Below are 19,082 nucleotides of genomic sequence, written 5' to 3' on the forward strand. Positions count from 1 at the left end.
GCTTCTCCTGCCGCCTGTGTCCTCCCTGCAGCTGGAGGCGGGACTGCTCCCCCCACCACCCCCGTCTGATGATGTGCGGGGCGGTCGCCCTCTGCCGGCGACACGGGGCCCTGCGGTCCAGGGTGCGGAGCTCCTGGTGAGGCCAGGCAGGAGCTCGTAGGCGAGGTCCCAGGCCGGGTACCGACAGGACCACACGTGGGGTTGCTGCACAGTCACGTGCGGGGCCCCCAGCCCCCAGCGTCCCAGTGCTTAGCCGACGGGCCTCCTCCTACAGGTCATACAGAGGATCTTCTACACGGTCAACAGGTCTTGGTCCGGGAGGATCACGTGCGCAGAGCTCCGGAGGAGCACGTTCCTGCAGGTGTGTGGCGGCTGGCCGAGGGGACACGGGGCCTCCTGCATGCGCCGCCCACTCATCCTCCCCAGTTTCCACCGCGACCCATCCACCCCGCCGCACCCGTCCCCCCATCAATGCCCCATCCCTCCCCCAGCCTGGCAGCGGTCACCCCACTCGTCTACCCAGCCGTCCTCATTACCCCACCTGGACCCCCTCCCTCCCTTCCCCAGCGCCATCCATTTCTCCACCCACACGCCAGCAGCGCATTCTTTACCCACATACACGTCGTCCGTCGGTCCGCCCACCCGTCGTGTCTCCCTGCACCCACCAGCCTGTCACCCGTCCCTCCATCGACTGACGCATCACCTGTTCCTCCCACGCAGTCCACCCACCCGTCGTCCACCTTCCTTCTTGTCCCCCCGCCCGGCCATTACCCACTCCTCCCCGACCCTATCGCCTGTCCCTGCATCCGTCCCCCACCACCATAACCCATCGCTACACCAACCCTGGGTCATCCGTCTGTCCGCCCTCCCAGCCTCCCTCCCCCTCCCTCCACCCACCCAGCACCCAGCTTCCCAGCGGTCACCCCGTTCACCTGCCCACCTGTCGTCGTCACCCCACCCACCTTCCAGCCCTCCACCGTCATCCACCCCTCACCCCCCGACTCGTCCGTCATCCGTTCATTGTCCTGCCTCTCACTTATCCACCCGCCCACGCTTTTTCTTCTTCCGTTCGTCGTGTGCCCTTCCTTTGCCCTCGTCCATCCTGGAGGCACGGCCCCGCCCTCTGGGGAGCGGGTGCACCCGGGGTTCTGTGGACCTGTGCGTGACAGCAAGGGCGGGGCCGACCCGCTCGCGTCAGGAGCCCCCGGCCACGGGAGCAAACGTGCTTGGGCTGCTCCGTGGTGCAGTCTCGCGGCCCTGACCAGGTGCACCCCGACCTGGGTGCTGGGCTCCCAGCCCTCAAGCAGGTCTCCACCAGCTCTGACCCTCCGCCCTCATGACGTGAGTCTCCTGGGGGGGCTCCCACCTGCGGGAGGCCCGTCCCCACGCTGCAGCCGGGGGTGCCTGGCAGCGGTTTTCTGGGTTTGTCGTGGCAGAACGTGGCGCTCCTGGAAGATGAGGTGGACATCAACCAGCTGACGGAGTTCTTCTCCTACGAGCACTTCTATGTCATCTACTGCAAGTTCTGGGAGCTGGACACGGACCACGACCTGCTCATTGACGCGCAGGACCTGGCCCGGCACAATGACCACGGTGAGGACGTGGCCTGCGGGCAGCAGGGACACAGCACTGGGGCGGGCGCTGCCCTTGGGCTCCTGCGTCTCCAGGGAGACCAGCATGGCTGCCTTCCCTGACCCTCGAGGCCTGAACCTTGTACTGCCTCTGGTGTCCTCCTGCAGGACACACGGGGGACAGGGACACAGCACAGGACCCTGGGGGCCGGGGCGGACACGGGACACGGCACAGGACGCATGGGGAACGGGGCAGACATGGGACACGGCACAGGACGCATGGGGAACGGGGCGGACACGGGACACGGCACAGGACCCTGGGGACTGGGGCGGACACGGGACACGGCACAGAACCCTGGGGACCGGGGCGGACACGGGAAACGCCACAGGACGCATGGGGACTGGGGCGGACATGGGACACGGCACAGGACCCTGGGGACCGGGACGGACACCAGACACGGCACAGGACACGTGGAATGGGGCAGAGACGGGACAGAGCACGGGACGCGTGGGGACCGGGGCGGACACGGGACACAGCAGAAGACCCACGGGGACTGGGACGGACACTGGACACTGCACGGGATGCATGGGGAATGGGGCAGACACGGGACACAGCATGGGACACATGGGGACCGGGACACAGCACGGGACACAGTACAGGACGCGTGGGGCATGGGGCAGACACGGGACACGGCACAGGACGCATGGGGACCGGTACAGACACCGGACACAGCACAGGACACATGTGGAACGGGGCTGACACGGGACAGAGCACGGGATGCATGGGGAACGGGGCGGACACGGTACACAGCACAGGACCCACGGGGACCGGGATGGACACCGGACACGGCACAGGATGCATGGGGAATGGGGCAGACATGGGACACAGCACGGGACACATGGGGACCGGGGCGGACACGGGACGCAGCACAGGACACACGGGGAACGGGGCGGGCACGGGACACAGCACAGGACCCACAGGGACCGGGGCGGGCACGGGACACAGCACAGGACCTGCGGGGACTGGGACGCACAGGTCCTGCCGTTGGTGGAGGCGCTCTCTGGGGGGCGTGGAGCCCCCGTCCTGAGCAGAGGTAGCGGCTGCCCCACACGGGCCGCATCCGTCCATCCCCCGGCTCTCCCCGCCCCACCTCCCCTCCATTTGTCCTCAGGTATTTGGGGGCCACCCCACCCGTCATTTCACGCCAGGTCTCCTGATGAGCCCTGGCGTGGGCCAGTCTGGGTGCCGCCCTGAGCTCCCAGCACCTGTTCCTGTAGCTGAGCAAACACCTGTTCTGCAGGTGGGGCAGCGTTCCCCCCCTCCCTCCCTCCCTCCCCCCGCGGCTTCCTGCTCTGTGTTGGGGCCTCGAGCGGCCTGTCCGCGGAGTGGATGGTGCCCTGTCTGCGTGGATGGCTCTGGGCACCGTCCCGAGGCCAAATTCCAGCTCGGGGCCACTTGGGCTGCAGTGGGTGGGACGGCGGCGGCGGCCTCCAGGAGCCGTTCTGAGGGCCCGGAACGGCGGAGCAGAGACGCGGTTCCCTGAGAGGTTTCACTTCTGGCTTCTGGGTTTGGCTGAGCTTCCGTGCGTTCTCGTCACAGAGGCTTGAGAAGGTGAACTGTGGCCTGCGCACAGCTCAGGAGCAGCGGGGGGATCCGGTGTAAACGCTTCTGTGATAAGAGAAAATGATCACCTCCCACCTCCTGTGACAAGAAGTCACATGCTCAGGGTGCACAGAGTGGGCCAGAATTTAAGTGTGCCGTGGGTTCTTAGTTTTAGAAACAGTTTTCTTAAGACTGCACGTTTTCACGTAACGGATTTTTCACGTACCCACACACACGCCCGAATTTCTGATTCTCCGGGCGTGTGTTTCATCTGTGGTCGATGGGGCCTGGATGGTCCCCTGATGTGAGCTCCCCAGGGCACCGTCTGCTTGCTGTATCTCTCAGACTGGCCTCGCGAGGGTGCCGTGAACGCTGGCTTGTGGACGCCTGAGCGGACGTGGGTCTGTCTCAACTCCGTCCCTAAATTCGACGCCTGGTCTCAACTCCAACTCCCTCTGTGATCTCGGGAATAGCTCCAGGCACAGACCCGTGGTGGCCGGCACGTGGTTCCCCAGATTGGGGGTCACCTGTCCCCGCCCGTCCCCACGACCCTCTCCTGGGGCCCACATCCCCGTGTCCCTGTGTCCACCCCGTCGAGGTCTCACGTCAGGGCATCTCGTGGGGCCGGTGTCGGGGCTTTGTCACCAGGCAGGGCTGGTGGCGTCGTGGCCTCGAGACACGACCAACTGTGGGGACCGTGGTCTTGCGGCCAGCACAGGACACTGGGTGGCTTCGGGCACAGCCCCCCAGCTGTGGACGTGAGCGCCGTGACGCGTCCCCCCCCCTTCCACCTGCTGGTTCCTGGCCTGCCAGGTCCTGCGTGAGAGGCGGCGGGGCTCCCCCTTACGTCATGGGGAGGGGTGGGCGGAGAGGCAGGGCTGACCTGTCGCGGGTCCCACGGACGAGCGGGCTCTGCTCCCAGATTGCCGGTCGTGGCGGTGAGTGAGTCAGCTGTGCAGGTCCCTGGGGCTGTCGTCATGGCGGGCGGGGGGGGCGGACCCTCAAAGAACAGGAAATCATCCTCCCAGTTCTGAGGCCAGAGGTCCAAAATCAACGCATTTATGAAGGACTGTCTTCCAGGAGGGGATTCCTGAGGCGGCTGTATCGGATGAGCGCAAATCAGGGGCTTAAAATCCATCCTCCCCCAGCCTGGGGACCAGACGTCTGAGGTCAGGGTGTCCCAGGGCTGTGGTCCCTCCAGAGGCTCCAGGGCAGGGTCCTTCCCGCCTCTTCCAGCTTCTGGGGGCTCCAGGCGTCCCTGGGCTTGGAGCCGCCTCCCTCCCATCTCTGCCTCTTGTCTTCACGGGGCTTCTCCTCTGTGTCTGGGTCTCTCCTCTTCCGTGTCTTAGAAGGACCCTGTCATTGGATGTAGGGCCACCCTCCTCCAGGAGGACCTCATCTCAGACCCTTCACTGCCTCACATCTGCAGAGACCCTGTTTCCATATAAGGTCCCGTTCAAAGCCCAGGAGTGAGGACGTGGACGTCTCTCTGAGAAACACTGTTCAGCCTCTGACACCATCCAGTCATTTCCCATTAGAGGTGACTTTCATTGAGGCAGGATGACTTGGGGGAAAAGACACTTTGTCTTTATTTCTCCATTTTCGTGGTTATAGATCTTGGATATGGGCTGCAAAGTGTCCCCAAAATTTACACGATGAAGCCCTGACCCCCGGGACCTCAGGATGTGACTGTATTTGGAGATGGGTCCTTTAAAGAGGGGACGAAGGGGGCTTCCCTGGTGGCGCAGTGGTTGAGAGTCCGCCTGCCGATGCAGGGGATACGGGTTCGTGCCCCGGTCTGGGAAGATCCCACATGCCGCGGAGAGGCTGGGCCCGTGAGCCATGGCCGCTGGGCCTGTGCGTCCGGAGCCTGTGCTCCGCAATGGGGGAGGCCACAACGGTGAGAGGCCCGCGTACAGCAAAAAAAAAAAAAAAAAGAGGGGACGAAGGTACAGTGAGGTCACTAGGGTGGGTCCTGATCCCAGAGGACTGGTGTCCTTATAAGAAGAGGAGATCAGGACACAGACACACACAGAGGGACGACCACGTGAGGACACAGGGCGGAGACGGCCGTCTACACGCCCAGGAGAGAGTCCTCGGGAGGGACCAGCCCTGCCCACACCGGGATCTCAGACTCCAGCCTCCGGGATGGAGGAGACATAACGTGTGCTGTTTAAGCCGCCCCGTCTGCGGTGCTTCGTTATGGCAGCCCCAGCCGACTAATTTGATGTCTTTCACTCTTTCATCCTCTTAGTTGCCTGGGGGTTGGACGCACTTGTGTGCTGATCACAACAAACAGTGTTTGGAAGCAGAGCCTCTGAGAGGGTGAACGTGCGCGTCCTGCCTTTACCGGCTGCTCTGTCTTGGGGCCCCTGGGCCAGCTCTTCACTCCGGCTTTGCTCTGGGCTCAGGTCCTGGACTGGAACGCGCCGGGCAGCGCCCGAGGGAGGCCTGGAGCAGGAGATTTGGTCCCGAGGGTTCCCCTGACTGGGCTTGGGCCCCGCCCAGCCATCTGCAGGGCCGCGACGTTGGGCCAGGAGCAGCGTGCGGGGCTCACGGCCTGCGTCCTCTTTTGCAGCCATATCCACCAAGATGATCGACAGGATCTTCTCCGGAGCCGTGACGCGGTGCGTCCCAGCCGCCCAGCGGGGCTCGCCAGGGTTTGGGCTGACGTTGCACACGCACATCCGGCTCTGGCTCATTCGCTCCTGATGTGAGGTGGCCGTGCTCTGGGAGTGCGTGCCATCGTCACAGGAGGTCGTGAGTTAGGGACACGCGTACACACCTTTGTCACACGAGGTCACGAGTCGGGGGACACATGCCAGCCACATGAGGTCACATGTAAGGGGCACGCCATCGTCACACGGGGTCGTAACTTGGGACGCATACACGCCTCTGCCACGAGGTCGTGAGTCCGGGGACACAGGCCCCTGCACCAGTGGCTGTGAGGCGGCTGTGCCCGTGGCGGCTGCTCCTGCCCGAGCTGGGCCCCAGGGACCCTCCTCGGGGTCACGTGGTCTGTCTCAGGCCTTGTCCCGAGTAGGAGCCAAGGGTACAGGCCTGGGCCAGACGCAGGGTTCCCTGCGCCCCGGGGAAGGTGGGCGGGTCCCCGCCTCAGGCTGCTGCTCCCTGACGCAGTCTTTGTCTCTCGATTCCGGCCCTGAATCCAGAGGGAAAAAAGTGCAGAAAGAAGGAAAAATAAGCTACGCTGACTTTGTCTGGTTCCTGATCTCTGAGGAAGACAAGAAAACCCCGACCAGGTGAGTGTCTGGCAGCTGCCCTCCGCTCCACTTGCTGGAACCCTTAGAAGCAGGGGCTAGAGCTCACCCCTGAGCCAGGGCGCCCCCGCCCCATGATCCACCTGGGCTCACGCTGGGGGGGGGTCCCCGGCTGGTGGCGCCTGTCCCAGGAGGGGCTCGCACTGGGGGGGGGTCCCCGGGTGGTGGCGCCTGTCCCAGGAGGGGCTCGCACTGGGGGAGGGGTCCCCGGGTGGTGGCGCCTGTCCCAGGAGGGGCTCGCGCTGGGGGGGGGTCCCCGGCTGGTGGCGCCTGTCCCAGGAGGGCCTCGCACTGGGGGGGGGGTCCCCGGGTGGTGGCGCCTGTCCCAGGCGGGGTCCCACTGGGGAAGGCGTCCCCGGGTGGTGGTGTCTGTCCCACGCGGGGCTCGCACTGGGGGAGGCGTCCCCAGGTGGTGGGGTCCGTCCTGGGCGTCCATGCTGACCGTGGCCCGGTGTCACAGCATTGAGTACTGGTTCCGCTGCATGGACCTGGATGGGGACGGGGTGCTGTCCATGTTCGAGCTGGAATACTTCTATGAGGAGCAGTGCCGCCGGCTGGACAGCATGGCCATCGAGGCCCTGCCCTTTGAGGACTGCCTGTGCCAGATGCTGGACCTGGTGAAGCCCCAGAGCGAAGGTAGTGCCTGGGGGCGGGGTCCCCCAGTGAGACAGGGGCACCCCAGGGGGAGTGGGTCCTTGGGGGTTGGTAAGGTGGTCCCCCGACCCCATGGCCCTGTGCCTGTGCTCCTTCAGGGCCCACGTGGGGAGGCCAAGCCTGGAACCCCAGTGTGGGCACTGCAGAGGCCCCCCGCCCTCGGCTCCCCCTCGTCCGGCCCTGTGCTGGGGCCCCCGGGGTGTGTGTCGTGGGTGTGGGAGCCGGGAGCCCGCCAGGTGCGTCCATCCAGGGGCGCCCAGGACACCTTCCAGCATCAAAGGGAGGGTCTGCCCGAAGCCACCCGCCTCAGTCGGTGTCGTGCGTCCATGTCCTGGACCCTGGTCTCAGGTGTCGTCACCCGGGGCCATGGTGGCCTGGGCCTTCCTGCCCCGTGTCCGCAGGTCCAGGGCAGCTTGGGTCCCGCCCTCAGGTGACTCGCGGGCGGCCCTCACTGCGTTGGGCTCTGCCCACACCCGTGGCCCGTCGCGGTAGGGGGTGCCGTGTCCTAAAGCGTGTCATTACGCACGCACGCACGGAGGGGACGTGGTTCCTGGGCGTGCGTGGGAGCTGCGTGTGCTCACGTGCCGCCCTTGCCCGCAGGGAGGATCACGCTTCACGACCTGAAGAGGTGCAAGCTGGCCAGCGTCTTCTTCGACACCTTCTTCAACATCGAGAAGTACCTGGACCACGAGCAGAGGGAGCAGATCTCGCTGTTCAGGGTGAGGGGAGGTGCGGGGGGGTGCATGGTGGGGGCGTGGAGGGGCGTGGTGGGGGCGTGGAGGGACGCGGGGCGCATGGTGGGGGCGTGGGGCGTGGAGGGGCGCAGGGCTCATGGTGGGGGCGTGGGGGCAGGGGGGGCGCGGCGGGGCGGGGGGGGCGCATGGAGGCACCTCGGGGTCCCCCCCACCGTGTGACACGACGCGCATGCTTCCCGCAGGACAGCGAGAGCGAGGGCCCCGAGCTGTCCGACTGGGAGAGGTACGCCGCTGAGGAGTACGACATCCTGGTGGCTGAGGAGGCCGTGGGGGAGCCCTGGGAGGACGGGTAAGGGTGCGGCGGGGACGGGGGCCCGGGACGCGGGGACGCTCGCCCCGTGTCACAGCCCGAGGAGCCCGCCGGCCCAGGGCCTGAGGCCGCAGGCAAGAGACGCCTGCTCTGCTCCACCTGCCGCCTCCCCGCCCCGAGGGCAGACACCCACGGAAGCCGGGCCCTCAGCCCCCGACCCCACCGCCCGGCCTCACGCCGCCCTGAGCCCGGGAGGGCTTCCTGCTGAGGCAGTCCCTTCCCCGGCTCCCATGGGCTCCTCCAGGGCCCCGTCTCCCGAGCTCCCTCCGCCCTCTGGCGCTGGGACCGGCAGACGGCTGGAGGGGCGCAGACCCCACCCCTGCGGAGGGGCGGCCCCTTGTGGAGTCTCCCGTCGGGGAGCGTGGCTGTAGCTCAGTGGGCACGTCTGCTGACGATGCTCCTCCTCCGTGGCTGACGGGTGTGGACAGGTGAGGGGGGCGGGGCCGGGGACTGGGCGTCTCCCCCAGGGCCTTGGTCCTCAGGTTTAAAAGCAGCCTTGCGGTAGAGGAGGGTTGGGGTCCAGTGTTCACGCCTGGGTCCCTGGCGGGCTCGGACCCCTGCCAGTCCCGCCCAGAGCCTCCCGACCTGCCTCTTCCCCTGGCGTGGCTGCTCGGCACCGGGGCCGGGGTTGGCACAGCTGCTCGTGTGGTGGAGCCCGGGGCCTGAGGGTCACCCTCCGCCTCTGGGGGGGCTTCAGTTTGCTGCCAGCAGTGCTGCCTGCCTAGGGGTCCTCAGACTCCCGCCCCGAGGGGGCTCAGAGTGGGCAGGAGGGTGAGCATGCCCGCCACCCGAGGTCCCGCCCACCCTCAGGCCCTGTCTTTGGTCCCGGGGCTTGGCCTTCTCCAGAAGGTCAGGGAGGTGGAGCCCCTTCAGGCCCGCCTTTGCTCTCAGCACGAGGCCTCCGAGAGCCCCGCGGGTCCCTGGACGCGTCAGGAGGTGGGGCCCCTTCACACCTGGCTGCGTCCTCACCAGCAATGGACGTTGGCTTGCTGGCGTCCGTTGCTTCGGGCCTGGGAACGCGTGGCCAGTGCCGCTGTCGAGCTGTGCGAGCTGGATTTGTGGGGCTGTAAGCGCTCATCTCCTGGCTCAGAACCTGGGCGGGGGGTTCCGGGTCGCCTGGTAGACAGATGCACCTTTACCTCCACAAGCCGCCCACCCATCTTCCCACGTGGCTGCGCCACTTTGCGTCCCCGCAAGCGTCGGGCATGAGTTCCTGCGGCTCCACATCCTCGCCGGCTCTGCCGTGGTTACGGTTGGTTTGTTTTTTAAATTGTAGCCACTCGTACGTGTGCAGCAGGATTGCATCCCGGCTTTAGCTGTTCGTGTCCTTGTTGCTCTTTTCTGGTGAAGGGCTGTGTCTTCTGTTCCCCATCGTGGGTTACTTGTTTCTTTCTGATGGAGTCTCAGGGGTTCTTTACGTCTTCTGGATACAAGTCCTTCAGGAGGGAGGGGACTTGTATTTCCTAGCGGTTTGTGGTGTATCTTTTCCTTCTTCTAACCTTGTGTATCACGGAGGAGACGCTCTGAACTTTGATGAACTGCCATTTGTCACTTTGTCTTCGTGGACTGGGCTTTGGTGTCATGTGTAAGAAAGGATTGCCTAATCCAAAGCCACAGAGACCCTTCTGGAAGTTTCAGCGTTTTTCATTTTACGCTGGGTCTGTGATCTGCTCTGAGTGACCTCCTCTGGGGGGCATGGGGTCTGGTCCAGGCTACTTTTTTATGCACGTGGATGTCCAGTTTAACGCAAGGCCACCAGATCGGCATCTCTGTTGAGAATCAATTGACCGTGTCTGTGGGGTCTGTGAGCTCCTTCGGTTCTGTTGACGCTCATCTCTGTCCAGCCACCAGTGCAACGCCGTCTCGCCTGCCGTGGCCTCGGGGTGTGGGCAGTGGACTCACGTAGCAAGGCCTCTGACTGGTCTCGCTCAGAATCGTCTGGGTCACTCCGGTTGCTCTGGCTTCTGTGTGAATCATATAGAGTCGGCCTGACTGTCCAGGAAGAGCCTGGGGGACATTTACTGGGCTGAGCCTGGTCTCTACATGGTGAGACTTGGCACCGTGACCAGGTGACCACCTGTGAGTTGGTCTCGGGACCATCTGTCCCGTGACCGGTGTGGCTGGCCTCTTGCTGCACCCCCCCCCACCAGCTGTGCTTCCTGCAGCTCCGAGGAAGCCCGGCCTCTGCGTGGTGAGACCCTGCATCCTCCAGCGCGGTGTTGGCTGTCCTGGTTCCTTTGTTTGGACGTGGATGTTTACAAACAAGCTTGTCTCTACACAATATTAAGCTGAGACTCTGAGGAAGGAACGCGTGCTCTGGGGACAGTGACACCTTAGTGACATCGAGTTTCCTGATCCACAAAGCACCCTTTCCGGTTATTTAGGTCTCTGACTTCTCCTGCCAGTGTCTTGTAGTTTCCAGTGTGTGGATCTTACACGTATTTTGTGAGATTTGTACTTGAGTACGTTGTCATTTTTAGTGTTGAAAAGGTCCTGCTAAAGTCTCCATCCCGGCAGTTCACTGGTGACATAGAGAAATGTGGTTTATTCATCGTGTTGTGGTTCCTCCGCCACCCGGCACGATGCTGAATGAAAGTGGTGATGGGGGACAGCGTGGCCTTGATCCCACGTCAGGTGTGGAGTCCCCCGCTGCCCGGAAAGCGTGACGCTGCTGTGGGATGTTTCAGCCCACGTGCTTCCCCAGCCTGCGGACACCGCGCTTCACTGCCGTCCGCGGAGGCTCTGAGTCCTGCACTTTGTCAGGTGCCTTTTTGGCCAGATGGCTGCTCGCCTGTCGTCTGCCGAAACAGACACGGCGAGGTTCTCGTGCTTGAACCGGCCTTGCCTTCCCGTGACAAACCTGGTCACAGTACGTGGGCCTTCTCGTTTGTCCTTGGACTGTGCTGCAGAGATGACTTGCACTTCCTTGTGACACTGTGCCCTGCTTCGGCACCGGGCTCACGCTGGCCTCCTGGCAGCCACCCTGGAATCGGGGTCACGGCCTCCTGCAACAGTGAGGGGGCCTCCGCCCACCCTCTCGAGGAGTTTGGGTGGAAGACGTGCCTGTTTTCCCCACGGGCAGGACTCAGCAAGGAGGCCGTCGGTATGGCGGCCCTGTGCTCATGCGTCGGGGGGCTGCCAGCAGCACCTGTGGCCGTAGGGGAGCACAGGTGGGGTGCGCGCCCGCCCGCGTCCTCACCAAGCCCCTCCCTACAGGTACGAGGCAGAGCTCAGCCCCGTGGACCAGAAGCTGAGTGCGCTGCGGTCTCCGCTGGCCCAGAGGCCCTTCTTCGAGGTGCCAACCGGCCTGGGCGCCGTCGAGCTATATGAGTACGAGCGCGGGGGTGACGACCTGCCGCCCTCGTGACCTGTGGCCTCCGTGGGGCGTGAGCGCAGCCTCTGCCTCAGGAACAGAACTGTGTGCTTGTTGAGCCCTTTTACAGGAAGTGAAGTGCGTTTGTATGGAGAGACATTCTTATTTATTCAGCACAGAAGCTGGTCAGAGACGGTCATGGTCACTGAGGTGGGTCCCCACCCGCCCCGGAGGAGCTGATGCGCGTGCGAGGGCCCCAGGCCTGGCCTGGCGGTGAGGACGCACACGCCCCAGCGTCCCCGGCGGGCAGGGTGACCTCGGCCCCGCTGTCCAGCTTCCAAGTGTAGGTGTTTCCAGGCTCGCGTCGTCTGGCTGAGCGGCAACCAGGCGCCGCCCCAGAAGATCTGCCCGCGGTCGTGGATGTGCGCTGACTTCGGGGCCGGGTGTGGTCGTCAGGAACATTCCAGAGCCCCGGCGCCTCCATCCCGTGGGCGCACCCGCAGGGGCCACTGTCCCGGCCGCAGCTTCTCCCCCAGAGGGAGTGCCCACGTCAGCATATCTTTAACTGTTTTTGTGTAAATGTACAGCATACGTAAAGTTGAGTTTTATTTGCTGTGCAGAGCAGTTTAAAAACGTTTTATGAGATCACGTTTGTATTTTCAAATAAAGAAGTTAAAGATTTTGAGCCCCAGGCTCACCTTGGGACAAAAACGGACACAGCGGCCAGGGATTCCGAACTCAGGTCACAGAGGGACGTGGGGACAGACAGTGGTGTCACTGCGGGGAGACCACAGGGTGTGGCGGCCCTCAGGGCAGGGAGCCGGGGGTGCAGGTCCCCGGGCTTTCACAGCCTGACCCTCTGGGCGCGGTGCGGGGGCTGACGCCATCTGGATGGCCACTCTCACCTGCGGTCACTTCTGACCTGTGCGTGACGGGGTGCGAGCCTTCCGTGCAGACACCACGGGGAGGCCCCGACGCCCACCCTCCACGCCGCTCGGGCCACTCCCGGGTCTGCCCAGCTGAGTCGGCACCAACCTGAGACTTACGGGGAGGGCGCAGCCCGCGTGTCGAAGGGGAGGTGGCCGACGAGCCCCCTGCCCAGGCCGGGGACAGGTCGTCTAAGGTCTGGGTGCTCAGCAGACCTCAGGGAATGAGTCTGTCCACCCTGCAGCTGGGCCCGCGGCGCTGGACAGAAGACGCGCCCACGGCAGGGCCGGCAGCGAGAGGAGGAGCCAGACCACGTGGGGCCACACAGGGCCGCAGGCACCATGCGCCGAGCCCCACGGATGGGAGCAGGGCCAGCTCTGGCACCTGCCTTCCAAGCCGGGCACGGCGACTGGCCACTGAGTGGGCTGGGGGCAGGCGGGTCCCCAGCTGATGGTCACACAGCCCTGTCCTGGGCAAGGGCTGCCGTCACCCGCCCCGCAGCCTGGGAGCCCCGAGGCCTGGGTCATTGGCACACGCTGGCCCCTGGGCCCCTGGCGATGGAGGAGGAACGGCCAATGTGAGCTCCGGCAGTGTGGCTTGCTTTCAGTCAGACCCGCCCTGCTGACAGACAGGACAGGTGCTCAGGACACATGGACAGATGCACAAACGTTAGAGCCCGGGACCAACAAATACGGGGCCAGAGGTCGGCCTGGCCGCCCACAGGGTGGTTCCCAGTCAGTTCAGGGACAGTTTGGCAAGTCCCCAGAAGGCAGACGGGGGACCCTCACCTGCCATGGCTGTTGGGGCCATGAAGATGACTGGGGGCAAGGCCAGCCGCACTCCCGCCTGGAGCGCCCCCTCCCCGGGCTGGTGCACTGACCACGCGGGGTCTGCACAGGGTGCCCCGGAGGGGGGCACCTTTGCTCCTAAAGGGCCGTCCCAGGGCCCTGGCAGCACTGCGCCAGCCCGGAGTCAGGAGGGACGTCAGAACCCCAGGGTGCCCCCAACCCAGTGGTCTGAGCCACGTGGGCCTGGGCACACGCCTGAGGCTCCCAAGCAAGCCCCAGTCCACACCTGGGGTATCAGAGCACCTGGGGTAGCTCAGCGGGGCCTGGGCCACCTGACAACCAGCCAGCCGCTGGTGATGGTGTACACGGTGGCCCTGGGTCACTGGGACCAGGGCCTGTATCCCTGGTGCTGACTGCACAGCAGCCCCTCCCATCCCCACGCTGGGCTCAGGTCTCAGCTGGGAGACCCCGGTGGCTGCAGAGTCCCACCTGCTCCCTCGCTGCCCCCCAAGTTCCCACAACGCAGGGGATGCCTCACCTGCTGGACTGGGGACCCTGCAGACGGTTCTGGGTTCCCTGCCGACCACAGAGGTGTCGGCCAGGGGGTCCAGGTGGAGCTCATCCCCGCGGGCAGCTCTGCAGTGGCAGGAGTGGTCAGCCGCGGTGGCCCGGCAGGGCCGCTGCTCCCTCCCGAGGCCGCTCCCTGTTCTGAGGACGCTGGCCTCTCACCCCCCGCCTCCCCACAGACCCCTTGGGGGCGGCAACGTGTTGTCGACAGGCTCTGCGTCCCCCTCCCCCAAGGCCTGCACACCCTCGGGGATGGAGTCCCACAGGTGGGCGAGCCTGCAGTAACAGGGTACCTGGATGGGGACAGGGGAGGGGAGGGGACCCTCCAGGAGCCCACCTGTGCCCCCTCTCCACGCTCACGGCGAGAACGCCGTGCGGGGACATGGAGGCTCGGGGGGCGGGGGAGCGCCCTGCCCCCTGGGAATCCCCCCGGCCCTCCTCACTACGGCGCCGCCTGGGCACTCACGCTCTGCCAGGATCCTGCGGAACTGGCCGAGCAGGAGCAGGACGCCGAGGTTGGGGACGTGCTGGCGGCTGTGGTCCTCCTCTGTCCTTCCCCTGGGGCTCCGGGGCCTCGGGCCTCCAGGAAGGCAAAGGCCTGCCCATCCCTGGGGGCGGGGCTCAGGGAGAGGGCAGGACTTATACAGGGATGGGCCCAGAGGAGGGGCGCGGCCAGTGTGGGTGGGGCCAGGTGTGGGCGGGGCTCGGGACTTAGAGCTCAGAGAAGTGGGCGGGGCTCAGGTGGAGGGGTGAGGCTTAGAGCCAGGGTGGGTGCAGAGGAGGGGCAGGACTTAGGGCGGGGCCAGAGGTGGGCAGGGCTCAGGACTTGGCAGAGTTCTGATGGGAGGGAACTGGAGCTCAGAGAAGTGGGCGGGGCTCAGGCAGAGGGGCGGGACCTAAGCGAACTTGTGCACCCAGTGGGTGGCGTGAGCACCAGGCTGTGAGCCAGCAGCCCCGTGGAGTGGCAGGGGACGCAAATGAACTCAGTGGGGTTGCTGCCCAGGCTGTATGTGTCCACGGACGCGCGGGCGTGCCAGGGCCCTCCCATGTGCAGGGGTGGGCGGTCTGGGGGCACCCAATATGCCAGGGTCCGGGTGAACCTGCAGGGGTGGGAGGAGGCAGTGTCCCAGGTCTGGGGATCCATATCTGCATGTTCTACCAAGAGAAGCCATCGCGACCTTGACACCCCCTTTCCTTCCAGGGGATGGGGGTGGGTCTGCTCACCCCCAACAGAGGCTGGAAAACCTCTGTGCACCGTGGCCACACCCACAGGCCTGTGACCCAGGTCTGAGCCGAGCCACAGGGGTTTGGACCCCAGACCTGCCTGGGGCCTCCCCTGGCCCCCATACTTCAGGGGAGTGGGCCGGTGTCTGGATCAGGTTGTCAACCAAGACAGCAGGGCAGAGCCCCCTTCCCAGGTGACCCAGGTTCAAGACAATCCAGAGAAGAATCCGGAGGAGCCTCCCCATCTCTGCCTCCCCCAGAGGCGAAGTAATGACAGGGTCCCGGGAAACAGGTGTGTGGTCAAGGGAAGGGTGACCCACAGGCTGATGCTGTGCAGGTGAACGGGGACCCCTGAGGCTGGAGACACGGGGCCGGGGTGGGGGCACAGATCCACAGCAACACACACACATGGAGGCCACTGATCCACGGCTGAGATGCTGGGGGCAGGGTCTGCCCACATCCAGCTACACCCACACCGGCCATGTCACCTCCGATCCACGGACGCCCTCACAGCCTTTCAACACAACGACCCGGATGGAAACCCGCTGACCAGGGGAGACGCTCACGACTCATTACCAAGAGAGAAGAGCCTGTGTGGGGCCCGACGTGGCCACCAACGCCGGCGCTCGGTTCTTGGAATTTGGGGATCGTCTGGACGTTTCAGCCTACTCCACAACGAGAAAGAAACCAGGCTGTTCCCTCCCAGGAGCAAACTGCAGGAAACCTAACGTGAAACCAGAGTGTGAAGATCTCAGAATCTGCAGAAATGGGGAGGCGGGTTGCCACGTTGCTGCAGGATGGGGAAGGTAAAGGGCGTCCGATGGCTGTCCAGGGAAAGCTGGGCACCTGGCCCGTGCACAGCCCTGGATCCTCAAGGACCCGCCCGCCCAGTGCTCATGCTCAAGAGAGGGGCTCCGTCCCGGCCCTTCCTGAGAAACCGCTGCAGTGCGCAAGGGACGGGGTCAACCCCCGAGATGGGAGAATCTGTAGCAGCAGCAAGAAAGCCTGAGGCCCGGGGGCTGCAGGCTGTCCCTACCATGGCTCAGACATGGTGCCGAACTCAGACGAGTGGACAAGGTGAGAAGAACAGCACCATCTCCTCCAAGATGCTTTCAGGACCAAGACCAGGTTGGCCCCCGATTCAAGCGGGCTCCTCAGAGAATCTGCCGACACTTGTGAGTAACCCCCGATGTGAAGGCAGGGGTGTTGGTGTGGGAAACACACGAGGAAACACAACCCAGCATGAGACAGCCACTCGCCACACCCCGGACTCCACGATTCTAGGGTCAACTCTTCCACGAAGACGAAGAATCAGAAAACCAGCCTTCTTGCACGTCATCATGACAACATGACAGCTCAGATGAGACAGAGGACAGACAGTTGCCCACCCCGAGGGACGGGGAGACCCCTCCCTGCACCACTGTCAGCAGCACAAGTCCCCAAACTCAACACGAAGCTCATGCACGGGGCCCTCCCTGGTACCCTGTGTAAGGATGGGCCAAGGTCGGGTGTGTGGGGATGCCCAAGTGGGCGGGTCTATGGAGGGGACAGTCTGCAGCCTGACCAGAGAGCAGGCGGGTTCAGGAACTGCCCAGAGGCCCTGGGGTGAGGGACGCCTGTCCCGGGCAGACGCAGAAGCACATGTAGGTAAGTGGTGCCCTCACCCGGCCCCTGAGATGCCCTGGGGTTCCTGCAGATGGCAGGAAGGGTGCCGTGCTGGGCCCTCAACTGGGGACGCTCCTTCTGTGGGGAGGGTGGGGCCCCCAGGGCAGCAAGGCGGCCACGGTGAGGCTACACAGCCACGCTGACCAGAGCTGAGCTGAGCTGAGCCAGGTGCAGACGCGGTCTCCGGGGGGCACGGAAAACCCAACAAAGGAAGGAGAAAATCCCGGTGAGACTGTGTCCTCACCCCTCGTTGAAAAGCCCCCGGAGGGTCAGAGATTGCAAACAGAGAAGAACCCGTCCCAAAAGTAAAACTCAAAAGGCAATCCAGGAGATTGGTTCAAGATGGCAGAGTAGAAGGACGTGCTCTGCCTCCCTCTTGTGAGAACACCGGGATCACAACTAACTGGTGAACGATCATCGACAGGAACACTGGAACACACCAAAAAAGATAGCCCACATCCAAAGACAAAGGAGAAGCCACAATGAGACAATAGGAGGGGCGCAATCACAATAAAATCAAATCCCATAACTGCTGGGTGGGTGAGTCACAAACTGGAGAACAATTATACCACGGAAGTCCACCCACTGGAGTGAAGGTTCTGAGCCCCACGTCAGGCTTCCTAATAACCTGGGGGTCCAGCAACGGGAGTAGGAATTCCTAGAGAACCAGACTTTGAAGTCTACCGGGACTTGATTACAGGACTTTGACAGAACTAGGGGAAACAGAGACTCCACTCTTGGAGGGCACACACAAAGCAGTGTGCACATCAGGACCCAGGGGAAGGAGCAGTGACCCCATAGGAGACTGAACCACACACAACTGCTAGTGTTGGAGGGTCTCTTGCAGAGGCAGGGGGTGGCTGTGGCTCACTGTGAGGACAAGGACACTGGGAACAGAAGTTCTTGGAAGTACTCCATGGCGTGAGCCCTCCCAGAGTCCACCATTAGCCCCACCAAAGAGCCGGGTAGGCTCCAGTGCTGGGTCACCTCAGACCAAACAACAGGGAGGGAACCTAGCCCCACCCATCAGCAGACAAGTGAATTAAAGTTTTACTGAGCACTGCCCACCAGAGCAACACTCAGCTCTACCCACCACCAATCCCTCCCATCAGGAAACTTCCATAAACCTCTTAGATAGCCTCATCCACCAGAGGGCAGACAGCAGAAGCAAGAAGAACTACAATCCTGCAGCCTGTGGAATGAAAATCACATTCACAGAAATATAGACAAGATGAAAAGGCAGAGGACCATGTACCAGATGAAGGAACAAGATAAAACCCCAGAAAAACAACTAAATGAAGTGGAGATAGGCAACCTTACAGAAAAAGATTTCAGCATAATGATAGTGAAGATGATCCAGGACCTCGGAAAAAGAATGGAGGCAAAGATGGAGAAGATGCAAGAAATGTTTAACAAACACCCAGAAGAATTAAAGAACAAACAAACAGATGAACAATACAATAACTGAAATGAAAACTACACTAGAAGGAATCAATAGCAGAATAACTGAGTCAGAAGAATGGATAAGTGACCTGGAAGACAGAATGGTGGAAATTCACTGCCGCAGAACAGAATAAAGAAAAAAGAATGAGAAGAAATGAAGACAGCCTAAGAGACCTCTGGGACAACATTAAATGCAACAACATTCACATTATAGGGGTCCCAGAAGGAGAAGAGAGAGAGAAAGGACCCGAGAAAATATCTGAAGAGATTATAGTTGAAAACTTCCCTAACATGGGAAAGGAAATAGCCACCCAAGTCCAGGAAGCACAGCGAGTCCCATACAGGATAAACCCAAGGAGAAACACGCCGAGACACATAGTAATCAAATTGGCAAAAATTAAAGACAAAGAAAAATTATTGAAAGCAGCAAGGGAAAAACGACAAATAACATACAAGGGAACTCCCATAAGGCTAACAGCTGTTTTCTCAACAAAAATTCTGCAAGCCAGAAGGGAGTGGCATGACACATTTAAGGTGATGAAAGGGAAGAACCTACAACCAAGAGAACTCTACCCAGCAAGGATCTCATTCAGATTCGATGGAGAAATCAAAAGCTTTACAGACAAGCAAAAGCTGAGAGAGTTCAGCACCACCAAACCAGCTTTACAACAAATGCTAAAGGATCTTCTCTAGGCAAGAAACACAAGAGAAGGAAAAGACCTGCAATAACAAACCCAGGGCTTCCCTGGTGGCGCAGTGGTTGAGAGTCCGCCTGCCGATGCAGGGGACATGGGTTTGTGCCCCAGTCCAGGAAGATCCCACATGCCGCGGAGCGGCTGGGTCCGTGAGCCATGGCCGCTGAGCCTGTGAGTCCGGAGCCTGTGCTCCGCAACGGGAGAGGCCACAACAGTGAGAGGCCTGCGTACCGAAAAAAAAAAAAAAAAAAAAACAATTAAGAAAATGGGAATAGGAACATACATATCG

At 62.8% G+C, this 19,082-nt stretch overlaps 1 protein-coding gene across 4 annotated transcripts in view; it reads left to right on the top strand.

Moving 5' to 3' along the window:
- PPP2R3B (protein phosphatase 2 regulatory subunit B''beta) overlaps positions 1–12,127 on the top strand; it is a 53,961-nt gene extending 41,834 nt beyond the window's left edge. For all 4 annotated transcript variants that reach the window (XM_060087394.1, XM_060087397.1, XM_060087396.1 and 1 more), the window contains 8 exons: positions 275–361; positions 1,437–1,593; positions 5,753–5,801; positions 6,345–6,434; positions 6,913–7,088; positions 7,707–7,825; positions 8,044–8,150; positions 11,388–12,127. In XM_060087394.1, coding sequence (XP_059943377.1) covers positions 275–361; positions 1,437–1,593; positions 5,753–5,801; positions 6,345–6,434; positions 6,913–7,088; positions 7,707–7,825; positions 8,044–8,150; positions 11,388–11,538 — 936 coding nt within the window. In that variant the 3' untranslated portion in view covers positions 11,539–12,127. The remainder of the gene's footprint in view (positions 1–274; positions 362–1,436; positions 1,594–5,752; positions 5,802–6,344; positions 6,435–6,912; positions 7,089–7,706; positions 7,826–8,043; positions 8,151–11,387) is intronic.
- Positions 12,128–19,082: the final 6,955 nt, after the last annotated feature.

Source organism: Mesoplodon densirostris, chromosome X, assembly GCF_025265405.1.
Source record: "Mesoplodon densirostris isolate mMesDen1 chromosome X, mMesDen1 primary haplotype, whole genome shotgun sequence".
Taxonomy (NCBI): domain Eukaryota; kingdom Metazoa; phylum Chordata; class Mammalia; order Artiodactyla; family Ziphiidae; genus Mesoplodon; species Mesoplodon densirostris.